Source organism: Liolophura sinensis, chromosome 4 (assembly GCF_032854445.1).
Source record: "Liolophura sinensis isolate JHLJ2023 chromosome 4, CUHK_Ljap_v2, whole genome shotgun sequence".
Classification (NCBI taxonomy): domain Eukaryota; kingdom Metazoa; phylum Mollusca; class Polyplacophora; order Chitonida; family Chitonidae; genus Liolophura; species Liolophura sinensis.
Window position 1 is genome coordinate 1,232,611 of NC_088298.1, and position 15,135 is coordinate 1,247,745.

Consider the following 15,135-nt stretch of genomic DNA (forward strand, 5'->3'; position numbering starts at 1 on the left):
TCCATAATCAGAACAACGGGATTCTACAAGGCAATTTCTTTATCGAAAATAGAAACCTAAAACTTTACCACAAAACTTAGTAAACACTGTTCTAGAAATTCTGCTCATTTGGAATTCATCTTAACGTTCAGGATCGAGTCTGACAAGTATAAACATTTAAGTCATGGTTTAAATTGATCGTCAAATCAAAATTTGGTTTGTACAGAAATTCATAAGCCAGTGTTTCTCAGATAAGCAAAATATTGCGCTCTTCATTGATCAGTGTTAATGGGATATCAATATCTTTTCCTAGGCAATGATATAAAGTCCAAACTGAATTCAACAGTTGTTTTCTTAATTATAATTAATGGATAATTAGTAGATAAATACAGACTGGCTATAAATAAATGTTCACTTATTTATCTGAAGTACTTACATGTATTTTATTTATCACTTGGCCTGGGCCTTTATGAGACTAAACAAAGGGGAAAAGCAGACAATGACAGCCAAACAACAATGATGGCAACAACATCAACATCATGCTACAAGTGTCAAGGTGATGGTCATGTACACTTAGAGTGCTGACTGCAAAAGTCATCATCCATGCATTCCAGTATTTTATTAAAATGTGTTCTCGTCAAGGTTGCTCCGAATGTTGAAAATCTTTGGACATATGGACACTGGACAATAATTAAGCAAATCAATTCAGATTATGTTATCTAACAATAAAATATAATGTATGTATTTTCAACCAAAAACATTGTTTTTAACTTAAAATGCAACATTTACATGTAGAATACAGTAGAATTAACCTACTGAGATATTAGAGAAAATTTGCACCAAAGAAGTTAGTGTTTATTTCAGTTGAAATTCAGTGATCTACTTTAAATTAGCATAAAGGCTAAAGAAGTGAGGGTGTCAGCAAAGCATTTGGAAATGTGTTAAATTATAAGTACAGAAAGATTTAAAATGAAGCAAAGTTTGCAAGAAATTTATGTATCAGCGTCTGTCAGGGGCTTGCTTCAAGAAGAGTAGACACTTCAACCAAAGAAAATTTGAAGTAAAAGAATTAAAATGTGAAAAAGGCCTTTAACAAAAATTAGTTATTTACTGTGCATTTTAGTGAAAGAAAAAGGTTAAGGATAAGTATTTCAAGGTGTGAATGAGTGACAAAAAGTGTATGCAGATTTTCTTTAGATATTGTTTCAATACTTACAACCATATTGTAGATCTGCAAGCAAACAACAACAGAACATATCACATGACACACAACAATTACAGAGCTACAAATATTAATGCACACCTTGACAAGGTATTACAATATGTACATGTACAGTCTCACACAATTTTACAAATTTCAATGTAACACTAAGGAACTGTAGAAAGTCTGACAACAATTAAACAAAGAAAGATGCACACATAGAAATAAATATTTTACACTGCATACATAGAGTTTATTTTTTGTTTTGAAACAAAAGAAAGAATTCTTTCAACTGAATAAATATTTAAATTTAGACACAATGGATTACGACTGAGGAGTCCAGCAATAATCCGTTATTCAATTACTCTGGTAAGTCAATAGACCCATAAATAGTGGCTGCTGGACATGCAAATATTGGTTCCACGAAGAGGTTTGCCATCCTCATGTAGCCCGGAAAGCAGCCAGGAAATAAAACATGGTGTCAGAAGTGGGATGAATAAAGAATAATTTAATCTGTGGGGCTGTGTAATCTAACATGAAGCTCTGCTACTTTAACACCTTATTTCCATATCATGCAATATGATGACAACTATTTGTTCATGTGCTAAGTACATTTTCTGTCTGAAATCCATGTCCCGTCTTACTAAATCTTGTGCAAATATCATGCAATATGGACAACCAATAAAATTTACCTTGAATTTATTGAAATGCATGGACATAAATTCTCTGTTCAATCTGCAAGTGTTGAATTTAAACTAGGGACAAATGATACTCAGGTTTTTCACCTTTGGAAAACTGTAATAGACTCATTTTACTTATTTATTTTATTTGACTGATGTTTTACACCGTACTCAACAATATTTCACTGATATGACGGCGGGGGGAAACCTCAACCATCTAAAGGCTGCTGACAGACCTTCCTACTTACAGCATTTTAAGTCACATGTACCATGACAATCCAACTACTGGGACTGTACATGAATCAATTAGCTTAATTCCTCAGCCTTTTTGCAGATAAAAGAGCAACTTTCGGTGAAATTTATGCGTATTTTTAATTTGATTTTGGAATAAACAGCTTACAACATGCGAAAACGTCAAAGAATTACAGTATACACTTTTTCAAGATTACACGATAGCAAATGGATTTATTTACTGGATTGGTATTTTGTGCTATGTATGGGACATAGACAAGCTGTTGCTGCGTTAGCGCAGCGTAATGACCTAAGAGCCTCTCAACAATGCGGTCGCTGTGAGTTCACGTCCAGGTCATGCTGGCTCTCTCTCCAGCCGTATGTGGGGAGGTCTGCCAGCAACCTGTGGATGGTTGTGGATTTCCTCCAGGCTCTGCCCATTTTCCCATAACAACATAATGCTGGCCACCGTCGTGTAAGTGAAATATTCTTGAGTACAGCGTAAAACACCAGTGATATAAATACATGAAATAAATCTCTCTTACAGTACTGCGTAGCAATGGGATGGTAAATTCTGGTAAATGCACAGTCATTTTTTGAGACAACTGCATTCCAGAGTCTTTCTGTTCAGTACCATGCACTTACCATGCAGTGCTGTGCAGAAAAGTTTAGCTGTGGTTTTTATATTCACATCACTGTTTTAATCATTTATTTATAGAAATTTATGTCTTACGTTGTGCTCAAAAATATTTCACTTATACGACGATGGGAGGAAACTGAAAAGAGTCCACGTGAACCCACAACTATAGCAGGTTGCTGGGAGACCTTGCCACATACCACAATTTTACAATACACAGATACACAAATAAATACTGAGCACTGTATGCACACTTCAATATTATGAATTCAATATCCGTCATATCACACGAAACATGCTGGTTATCTATTCAACATGCTACATATGTACATACAACTGTCCACATCGCAGACATCTCCTTCAGGTTTCAAACACTATGATATTATTTTCACTAGCATATGCATGCATATACCAAGTAAACAATATTATACTTTTAATTCATCACAAAATAAAATTATACAAGAATCGCAAGCTACAGTCTACATGGAGGATTAGTAAAAAGTCACAGGTTTGCATTATGTGTATATGTCAAAGACAAGGTTTGTTTTATGTGTATATCAAAGTCACAAGTTTGCATCATGCGTATATATCAAAGTCACAGGTTTGCATCATGTGTATATATCAAAGTCACTGCTTTGCATTATGCATATATATCAAAGTCACAAGTTTGCATCATGCGTATATATCAAAGTCACAGGTTTGCATCGTGTATATATCAAAGTCACTGCTTTGCATTATGCATATATATCAAAGTCACAAGTTTGCATCATGCATATATATCAAAGTCACAGGTTTGCATCATGTGTATATATCAGAGTCACAGGTTTGCATCATGTGTATATATCACAGTCACAAGTTTGCATCATGCGTATATATCACAGTCACAAGTTTGCATCATGCGTATATATCAAAGTCACAGGTTTGCATCATGTGTATATATCAAAGTCACAGGTTTGCATCAAAGTCACAGGTTTGCATCATGTGTATATATCAAAGTCACTGCTTTGCATTATGCATATATATCAAAGTCACAAGTTTGCATCATGCGTATATATCAAAGTCACAGGTTTGCATCATGTGTATATATCAAAGTCACTGCTTTGCATTATGCATATATATCAAAGTCACAAGTTTGCATCATGCGTATATATCAAAGTCACAGGTTTGCATCATGTGTATATATCAAAGTCACAGGTTTGCATCATGTGTATATATCACAGTCACAAGTTTGCATCATGCGTATATATCACAGTCACAAGTTTGCATCATGCGTATATATCAGAGTCACAGGTTTGCATCATGTGTATATATCAAAGTCACAGGTTTGCATGATGTGTATACATCAAAGATACAGGTTCGGAGTGACTGATCATTTAATCAATGATCCAAGTCCAATGTGACAGTCCTATAGATTCAGTAAAGTACAAGTATATACCCTAAAGCTCCGTTCACATGAATGTTTTGCTGGACCTTTATGAATCAATGTCATAAATTAATCCTCTATGCATGCGTGGTCTTTCATATTGAATCGTGAGCATTCGTACTGAAATGCATGTCCTATTTCTCGTGTCAGCGACAATTTCAAAAATTTCGTTTTAAACTGGATATAATCTTGCAATGATTTTTAAGTATTCATAAAACCTTCATAAATATTCGCGAGGCTGTCAGTTCCAACTGTAAAGGTAGCATAATCATTTCAGAACAGAATTTCATTATTGGCAGAACAGATACGTGTGAATGATCATGAACTTACAAGACACCTATGAAGGACTTTCAACAGAATTAAGAATGCTGTTTATTTTTGTGTAGCTTATTTGCCCTTTTCACGCATCAGTTACGAATCATTTAGGAATCTTCCTAAAGAAGTAAATTTATCAATTACAAGATTTGCTTCCCTTTGTTACTGTCCTGTTGAATGAATGAGTGAATGAATGAATGCATAGCAGAGTGCTGGTGAATCCCAACATTTAAACAGGCAAACGCATGAGCGCCCTTTAATAGGACCAAAAGCTATATGTGCGCAATGTGGTGAGGGTACTTTATTGAACAATGCGAACAATGAACGAAACCCCATAACTCCCAATCCAATGACTGAACAATGGACTGTGCACGCAAGATGGTTGATTCCAGGAAACAATTACGTGAACGCTAGTACCTCCGACCTTCCCCAGTGAATGTTTTGAACCAATAAACCAATGTGAACAATGAACGAAAACCTGTAACTCCCAATCCATTGGCTGAACGATCCTGTATGCCAAGGATGATTGCCTGACATAATTACGTGTACAGTAGTCCCACCAACCCTCCTCAGTGAATGTACTGAAAAACTAACTTTCATTCTTACAACTAATTCATCCCTTAGCAGATCAAACATTCAGCACAGTTTCCAGAAAATGAAATCAATCCTAAAATCCAAGGAGTGACATTTCATTAACTGCACTTCTATGATAAAGCACTCCCAAACTAAGCTACACTCAGCCACTTTTCTTTGCAGATAAACTTAAAATTACATGATTTGGCCACATACAATTAGGGTCTGTTGATAAAATTTTCAGTGCTGTGCTAAAAAAAAAGCGGGGGCCTTCTCCTGTTGTGCCAGTGTGTGTGCCCAGTGTATGCCTCTGATATATGAGGCCCGAGTTTCCTCACATAGCTATATCACAATGATAACGGCAGGTACAGTACAGGTATATGCATTGTACATGTCAGTGTATGGGTATTTGATACATGGCAGTAAAATGATTAAAACTTTCCCACATGCCACAAATACTTACTAAAAACTGATAAATCTGGAAAAACACGCATCACATAATGTTTACTTGTGCACTTTGGCTTTCACTATTTATCTTCTAACAAATGTGACAACTGAATAAAAATCTGAATATATGTATTGATTTATGAATATACCTAAGATTTATTTGAAATACATATCTACTCCACGAAGTGAAATATGGTTACTGTAGAGAAGAATAGTTGATACCCTGGCAATTTTTGTCCCCTCTCCCTCCCCTAAAATAAAATCCAGATAATCCTTCCCCCCCCTCCACCCCCCACCCCACCCCCCCCACCCACTCAACAAGTACATGGTAAGTATACAAAACAGTGTTACACAAGATGTCAGCCATTCTGGATATTCCTTATGTAGACCTTATTCCAGTAGCCCCTTACCCTGCTTCCTCCCAAACTGCCTGAAGCACTCTTCATTGTGTATAGGTTTAGGGTATTGGTTCCACTGACTGGAGAGTTGATTGCCGATGACCTTGAACTTGACCCCTTGGATGACCCAGTGCTCCCATAGGCAAGGTTACCTGAAGAAAATGAACAAGAAAGATCAAGGTCTATCAGGGAGGTACAGGGAGCTAGCTAATTGGGAGGGGTCAAATAGAGAATAGAGAGATTTTATTTGGTGTTCTGTTAAACACTATATATAAGAATCATATCACGGAGGTCATGTTATGACTTTAAGAATGCCCAGACTTGCCTTTGTCTTAGGATTTTTATGGACTCCATGAAAATGATACATATCATACGGTAAATAGGTTTTTTTAATTTTTAACATTTCAAGAAAAATGCCTAGTTTCCTTCCACTATAATGCTGGCTGCCGTCACATAATTAAGCCAAATATTCTTAAGTACAGCATAAAACACCAATCAAATAAACGTTGATAAGGACATACTGTATTTGACCTAACATTTCATCAATGACTAGGGTATTTACTTTGCCTGGCTGTTAAAGTTTTAATGGTCTTAGCAAGCAGTTCTGAGGTTTGTTTGAAAAATTGAACTTCTCCAAATGTTTCGCCAGAAGTAACATTTACTGTTATTTGACTCTGAAGACTTTTTGAAGGGCAAACTTTCAGCTGTAATAAGCAATTTGTAACTGTCTTGTTTCAGTAAGTAAAACTGTTGTTGTTGTTACTTCACCTGTCCTTGTAAGTGGGTTCTGGAACAGCGTTCTGACTACAGGCACTTCCGACATTCGTAACAAGTTGAGAATTTCCACAGGAAAGCGGTCACGATTCTTCTCCAGGAACCCGTAACCGCTGTATGCAACCTGCAACATACAATTTCCATTTCACCAGTTTCATCAAAATGTCATCCAGGAATAAGTCGCTAATTTTGCAAGATTCATGGTAAGGTGAGCTGAGGTTATTTCAGAAGGTACTGTAATTCAACCTTTTCGCACGTTTGCACGATGCTGAGATACCGGCAAAACAGAGATACAGGTAACACAGAGATATAGGCAAAACAGAGATACAGGCAACACAGAGATACAGGCAACACAGAGATACCAGCAAAACAGATACAGGCAACACAGAGATACAGGCAACACAGAGATACAGGCAACACAGAGATACAGGCAACACAGAGATACAGGTAACACAGATACCAGCAAAACAGAGATACAGGTAACACAGAGATACAGACAACACAGAGATACAGGTAACACAGAGATACAGGTAACACAGAAGTTTCTTCAGCTACTGGGTAAATGACCTTTTTTCAAGTGAACTTGCAGTGTAATGACCCAACATTAATTGTTATTCGACAGTACACTAAGTACAAACCTTGCCAGCGTAGTGATTGATGCAAAAGATGAGGTTGTCTCCCTTTGGCCTGATATAGTGGGAGGACTTGATGTTCTGATGGAATTTGTCTGTAAAATAAAATGCGACAAAACTGACATAATGTTTAATGTCACACTCTAAAATATTTAATATAAACAATGAATATCAAGTTTACAACTGGAGGATCTTAAAGTGCCTAAAGTCATCGACAGCCTTTCCAATACACACCTGACATACCACCTATATTATTTTTATGCCCACAGGTTGCGTCCATTTTTCTTTGCCCAGGGGAAGGATTTCTTTATTTTACAGGTTTTTTACATCATATCACTTACATGTGCATGATAGCAGCCAGCAGACATTCTAACATGCTACCAAAGAGGACGCCAGCATGAGCTGCTATGGACTTGAACTCACAGCCACCGCATTGATTTATTGATTTATTTGATTGGTGTTTTACACCGTACTGAGGAGTATTTCACTTATACGACGGCAGCCAGCATTTCTGTTGAAGGAAACCGGGCAAAGCCCAGGCGAAACCCTTGATCATCCGCAGGTTGCCGCAGCAGACCCTCTTGACTGAACCCGTACCAGACATAACACCTCACCCAGTCACATTACACTGACACCGAGTCAAGCAGTCCTGTTTCTCTGCTGAAACGTCTTGGTGCAGAGCGCCAGAAGAGGCAGCAGCAGGTACCATTTTTAAAAGTCATTGGTATGACCAGACATGGGTTTGAACCCAGGTCCAGACGAACTCTGCACATTTCCTGTCCCAGAATAGCATAAAACCCCTATCGAGTTTGCCCTAGCGATTGATTATTTCAGCCATGCAGCCATGACCGGCTCCGCAACATAACAGAGTTACATAATAACATTTCTGTATGACGTACCAACAAGCGTCTGGTCACTCGCCCTTGGGAAATTGCTCTCCTCATCCAGTAGGGCTAAGAGGCCCATGGGTTTGGCCAGGAACATGTCCAGCACAGGCCGATTGTCCACAAACTTGATCACACTTCCATCAATGCCTTCATTCAGGTACTCTTGCTGAGGTGTTCACGACAACACAAAGATTAAAATTATAAACATTAGGCCACACCAATTTAAACTGTTCATTGATGGGCAGAATACATCTTTTTCCAATGTCGTCGGAGTGTAGAAAAATGAAAATACAACTTTAAAGCATCTAATTTATTGTAATGTGATGTCCCAGCAATTTTTCTTGTTGAAAACATTGACAAGATCAGAATACTTGGTTTTTATTGCATTTTTATGTTATCTTGTCAATAAAATCCATATTAAAATTGGCATCAAACCAAAAAACAACATGTTTCTGTCAATTTCAAAAGCATATTATTCTTGCTTTAAACTTTTATCTCCTAGCATACTGAACAAAAACAATACACACTATGTTATGCATGGTTATTTTTACCACACTGATGACTCAATTTAAGAAAAGATTCCATTGAAATCCAAATTCTCCTCATTAAATACGTCTTTAGCATGTTTTAATCCACACAGTTTGATGTACGCACCATTTCCCAGGCAAAGATATGCTGATTAAAGTAGTACTGAAGCTGCTCATTGGCAATGTTAATACACAGCTGCTCAAACGAGTTCCGGTGGAAATTCTCAAACCCAAAGATATCCAGAAGGCTCACAACTAAACTATCCTCCCTGGGAAATGAAAAATGAGATAAAAGTTGACAACCATTTTCACAGAAGGCTGTATATGTAGACTTAACTCTATCATCCATGACTAACTTTTACTGGAAAAACTATGCAAATTTCTCCAATTTATCTGAAATTTGTCATACAATCTTGCACTATTCAACAAAATTGTAACAAAATTATGAATTTTCCCTTGATTAATGTCAAGATCAGCAAATCATGTGAAACAGAGTAAATCTTTGTCAACCAAACAACATGTTCTCAAAATTTGACATACTGATACTGCCAATCACAACGTGTGGACGTGGCTTTAGCAATAATGATACTGCCAATCACACCGCGTGGACGTGGCATTAGCAATACTGATACTGCCAATCACACTGTGTGAACATGGCATTAGCAATACTGATACTGCCAATCACACCGTGTGGACGCGGCATTAGCAATACTGATACTGCCCATCACACTGTGTGAATGTGGCATTAGCAATACTGATACTGCCAATCACACCGTGTGGACGCGGCATTAGCAATACTGATACTGCCAATCACACAGTGTGGACGTGGCATTAGCAACACTGATACTGCCAATCTCACCATGTGAACGTGGCATTAGCAATACTGATACTGCCAATCACACCGTGTGGACGCGGCATTAGCAATACTGATACTGTCAATCACACCGTGAGGACATTGCATCAGCAATACTGACACTGCTTATCACACTGTGTGGACGTGGCATTAGCAATACTGATGCTGCAAATCTCACCATGTGAACATGCCATTAGCAATACTGATGCGAACAAAAGCAGTTATTTGTCTTTCTACATATTTCTTTTACTCTACTGTACACTAAAATTTCCAAGGCTCCTCACAAATGCATACAATTTTTATTTAGATTTTTTCCAGGTTTTCCAAACTTTTTTCAACCACCTTGTTTGCACCTTTAGAGTGCAGCAGCAGCGGCACCTATAGCACTCACTCTTTTTTATCCTGGTGTTTCTGCGGTCTCAGCAGGATGTTGATTTTGTTGACGATCCAGCTGAAAAGACGGCCGTACAGCGCCTTAGCCATGGCATCCCGCGCGTTCACCGCCTCTCGTACGGAATTGTTGCGGATGATTATCTCCCCTCTCGTTACCATGCCTGATGTCGTCAACGCCTCCAGGAAATCCTTGTGGTCAATTCCTAGCAGCTGAGACACTGCAGGAGATAAAACAACGCATAATCTACACAACATTCTTCTTTCAAAAGCAATTCTACGGCAAAGTAAATATCAATATTATTTAATTTTAATCCTGCATAAATTTGAAAATTCCACATCCATGTCTTGCCTCTTTGAGAGAGGATGTTTGCTTATTAATAGTAAAAACCTGAATTTCTCAAAAAGAAAATTGTAAACTTTCAACACCTTAAGCAAAAAGTGTCAATCAGTTTCACAAATTAACAAATATGAAATGAAATATTTTCAGGAGTGATGTTATTTACTTGACTATAGCTTAATGGCAGGCACAGAGTTCACCTATACCTAGGCCTATACCATGCCCATCAGTTTTATGGATGGAAAAAAAACAGGGTGCCTCGGGCTAAAATGATAGCTTGGGGAAAATTATTTTAAAAAATTTTTAATTGCTGGTTTCCTCTGTATTTTAAAAATTCACTGATCAAGGATACTTGTCAATTCACAATGTTGGTAAAAAAAAGTGGGAACTCTCTAGAGAAAAGCATTGTCAAAGTGTTTTTGACTGAAACATGGCCATGAAGAACAGCTTACCATTGTCAAGAAGTGACATGTTGGTGACTGTACAGGAGTCTCCGGAATGCTGTTGTTCTTGTGCCATGAACTCTATGTTACCAATGTGTAAGATGGAGGACAAAATGCTGTACACAGATGCCACGTCCTGTCAGGGGTAAAGAGACAGATGAGTACATGTATGGATGTATCTATGCTTGGGGTTTTGCGTCATACTTTAGCAATTTTTCAGTCTTGTGACGACGATGACGACATGTCATTAGTTGAGTGTAGTACATACATGTATACTGTGTCTTCTAGTGGCAGGGCGAGTCTATGCCGCCAAAGTGCTGCTGCCACTGAAGCAGCATGCAGTGCTAAATCAAGCAGAAACAAACACCAGTCTTTGGCATGACCAGACCTGGATTTGATCCATGATTTTCCGACTTCAAGGTGGACACTTGAACCACTAGGCCACCGATGGGGCAGGAGACACATATAAACACCGGTCAAACACTCATTAGAGGCTAACCCTCATAAATTTGAACTTTCGTAACATTCAAAATATCTAACAGATAAAAAAATTTATTTATTTTTAAGATTGGACTTATACACCGTCCTCAACAGTATTTCACTTATACGACGGCAGCCAGTATTAAGCCAAAGGAAATTGTGTAGTGAATATATACAAGAAATACACTACAGCTTCCGATTCTTATTCGTAGCGTTGTTTAGTGATAATAATGAAGAAATTAAGGTATCAAAAGTGCTTTCAAATGATACATGCACATCTATGTTTGTGACGCTGTTGTTGTATTGTGATGTGAACAACTTGGTTACCAGTAAACACCAAAATGGCTGACTGCTAATATCTAAATATTCCACTGTATATCATTTATTTTATTTGAAACAAAAGTTAACTGTTATCCATTTGATAATGAATCCGGCAAGAGGACTCAAAGCTCATCACATAGACACACAGAGATAACCTGATTTCTTTATTATTACATAATAAAGTTGCATTGTTCCTTTGTTGCATTGTAAACCAAATCTGTTTGTTAGTAGCCATTTATTTTTCACTCTCTTTTGGTTAACTTGGTTAATACTCATTACCATACCTGGGCCTTGAATCCGATGATTTCAAAGCAGTGCTGGATGGCCTTAAACTTGACCCGGTTCACTGAGATGGAAGAAATGTCAGGAACCTGGGTGTGGTACCCATCCAAATACCTGATGAACAACAAAATTGCAACTGTCATCTAGTTTGTACTTGGGCCAGTTGTTAAGTTAATGTCACATATTTAAATGATAAAAAGTTTTGACAGACAGACAGAGCACACTAAACAGGATCTTGTAGCAGCTATTAATTTGAATAACTGCTAATTTAAAGAAAAAGAAAAAATACCCATCCCTTAAAATACATAGAAATGTTTCTTAACACTTAACTTTATTTATAAAAATATTTTAAAATGGATTTGAGTTTTTCTTATTATTTTTCTAGAAATTTAAGTCACAAGATGTTATTCACCTATCAGTGTTAATTGACCAGGCCCCTGGATCACGAAACAATCTTAGACTTACGTCAAAATTTTAATCATAAATCTTCCTATGTTGTTTTCCATTATTTTAGCTGTTTTAAATTTGTATTACAATGAGTCACCCAGAATTTATGACTGCAAACAATATTTTGACCTTGTTATTTAAGACATAACAATTTTACAGTGATATGAAATTTTGACTGAAGTCTAAGATCGTTTTGTGATCCCGGGGCCAGAAATTTTGAGTATGAGACTAGATCGGACAATCCATAGATGTATTTGAGTCCACACAGGTGTGTAACCTGGGTACAGTGTTCTCATGTCAGATGATACCAATGTGCAAGTGTAAAAAAAAAAAATGAAAGCACAGAGGTCATTTTACTTCAATATAATTCGTGTTGCACCCCGATTTAAACAAACAGTGACCTCAAGTAAAATTTTTGCCATTCAAAATCATGTTCTTGTGTGGGAGTAACACAAGAACAGTGATTCAAATACATCTCAGGTACAAATACACCACAGCTGTAAAAATACACCCCAGGTGCAAATTCATGCCAGGTGCAAATACACCCCAGGTACAAATACACCCCAGGTGCAAATACATGCCAGGAAGGGGCCAATAAAAAGCCCAGTACGAGACCAAAGACCCATTCTTGTCACTGACACACTGTCACCAAAACTCCATGCTATGTCTATTCTCAGTCCATTCACTGTTCGTCTGGTTCCAATTCATACTTCAGAATTTTGAGAAGAAATGACAAAAAGATATACTATAAACTAACTCACCTGTAGTAATTACTGTCTTTGAGATGATACCTGGACTCCCGGTCATCATGACCCAGTCCATCATGGAGGTAGTAAAATATGTGAAAGTTCTGCTCCCCACGAGCCTGGTGGATCACCCGAGACTTCTCCAATAAATACTCCGTTATTTTGGCTAAATGGGAAGACAAAAAAAAAACACACACACACACACATTAAACTTGTTTTTACACCGTAGTACTTTATCTGTTATCAATAAATTCAGATGTACTGAATTCTCAAAAAGACCTTGTAACCAACTTAGCCACAAACCAGCTTTACCTTTAGGAATGAGGTCAAGTCTACGAAACTGAAACATGCCAGGTAAGCATAGAGAAAGCAAAAAGAATTCCCATAATTATCAATGTACATCTTCAGTATTTCTAGTCTGGCCTTCTCAAATCCTACAGAGCTTTTGGCTGACAACATTTCCAGCAAAAGCAACGTCAGTCGGTTTAAAACAGTCGAAAACTATGAGTTCACAAAGCATACGTGCTCTCCTCCTTTCTGACGTCTCCCTTGTTGTTTAATGCCAAACTTAACAACTTTTCACTTTCTCTATTATAGTCAGTTTTGAGGGTGCAGGAAACCAGAGTGCTAGTTTTAAACCACCAACTTTTGGCAATTACTGACAAACTTTCTGTATGCGGCATATTTCCATGAACTGTGAGAGTGGAGGAATATACACTTCCTGCCTAATTTTGAACTTGCATGCATCTGGAGAGATATGTCATTATATGCCATGGTTGACCCATTATATTTCATGGTTGACCCATTATATGCCATGGTTGACCCATTACATCACACAGTTGATCCACTGTATGCTATGGATGATCCACTGCATGCTACGGTTGACCCATTATGTGCCATGGTTGACCCATTATATGCCACGGTTGACCAATTATGGTTGACCCATTATGTGCCATGGTTGACCCATTATATGCCATAGTTGACCCATTATATGCCACGGTTGATCCAAAGCATGCTATGGATGATCCATTACATGCTACGGCTGACCCATTATGTGCCATGGTTGACCCATTATAGTTGACCCATTATGTGCCATGGTTGACCCATTATATGCCATGGCTGATCCAAAGCATGCTATGGATGATCCATTACATGCTACGGCTGACCCATTATGTGCCATGGTTGACCCATTATGTGCCATGGTTGACCCATTATATGCCATGGTTGACCCATTATATGCCACGGTTGACCCATTATGTGCCATGGTTGACCCATTATGTGCCTTGGTTGACCCAGTATGTGCCATGGACGACCCATTATGAGCCATGGTTGACCCATTATGTGCCATGGATGACCCATTATGAGCCATGGTTGACCCATTATGTGCCATGGTTGACCCATTATGTGCCATGGTTGACTCATTATATGCCACGGTTGACCCATTATATGCAACAGTTGATCCATTACATGCTATGGATGACCCATTACACACTATGGTTGACTCATTATGTGCCACAGATGACCTATTATGTGCCACGGTTGACCCCCTACACTACTGACCTCCTATGACTTTGCCGCTGGTTGTGAAGATCATCTCGAGGTATTTGCCAAATCGGCTAGAGTTGTCATTAATCACAGTCTTGGCATTTCCGAACGCCTCCATCAGGGGGTTGACCTGAAGGATCTTGTCTTCCAGTGTTCGGTTTGGGGCCTAAAGTATTAGGAAGAAATCCGTAAACATAGATATACATGTATGTATGAATGTATTGAAAATGTAAACATAGATATATGTGTATGTATAAATGTATTGAAAACGTAAACATAGATATACGTGTATGTATAAATGTATTGAAAACGTAAACATAGATATATGTGTATGTATAAATGTATTGAAATCGTAAACAGATATACGTGTATGTATGAATGTATTGAAAAAGTAAACATAGATATACGTGTATGTATAAATGTATTGAAAACGTGAACATAGATATACGTGAATGTATGAATGTATTGAAAACGTAAACATAGATATACATGTACACATGTATGTATAAATGTATTGAAAACATAAACAGATATACATGCATGTATGCATGTATTGAAAACGTAAACATAGATATACGTGTATG

General features: G+C 37.7%; 1 protein-coding gene across 2 annotated transcripts in view; it reads right to left on the reverse strand.

Annotated features, from left to right (window-relative positions):
• The window catches only part of LOC135464659 (myosin-IIIb-like), a 70,463-nt gene that overhangs the window by 21,310 nt on the left and 34,018 nt on the right, over nt 1-15,135 (reverse strand). For both annotated transcript variants that reach the window (XM_064742145.1, XM_064742144.1), the window contains exons 13-24: nt 14,567-14,717; nt 13,022-13,172; nt 11,816-11,927; nt 10,740-10,866; nt 9,949-10,168; nt 8,832-8,973; nt 8,190-8,343; nt 7,297-7,385; nt 6,653-6,782; nt 5,897-6,036; nt 1,196-1,210; nt 416-454 (exon numbers count right to left, since the gene is read on the reverse strand). In XM_064742145.1, the coding sequence (XP_064598215.1) occupies nt 416-454; nt 1,196-1,210; nt 5,897-6,036; nt 6,653-6,782; nt 7,297-7,385; nt 8,190-8,343; nt 8,832-8,973; nt 9,949-10,168; nt 10,740-10,866; nt 11,816-11,927; nt 13,022-13,172; nt 14,567-14,717 (1,470 nt within the window). The remainder of the gene's footprint in view (nt 1-415; nt 455-1,195; nt 1,211-5,896; nt 6,037-6,652; nt 6,783-7,296; nt 7,386-8,189; nt 8,344-8,831; nt 8,974-9,948; nt 10,169-10,739; nt 10,867-11,815; nt 11,928-13,021; nt 13,173-14,566; nt 14,718-15,135) is intronic.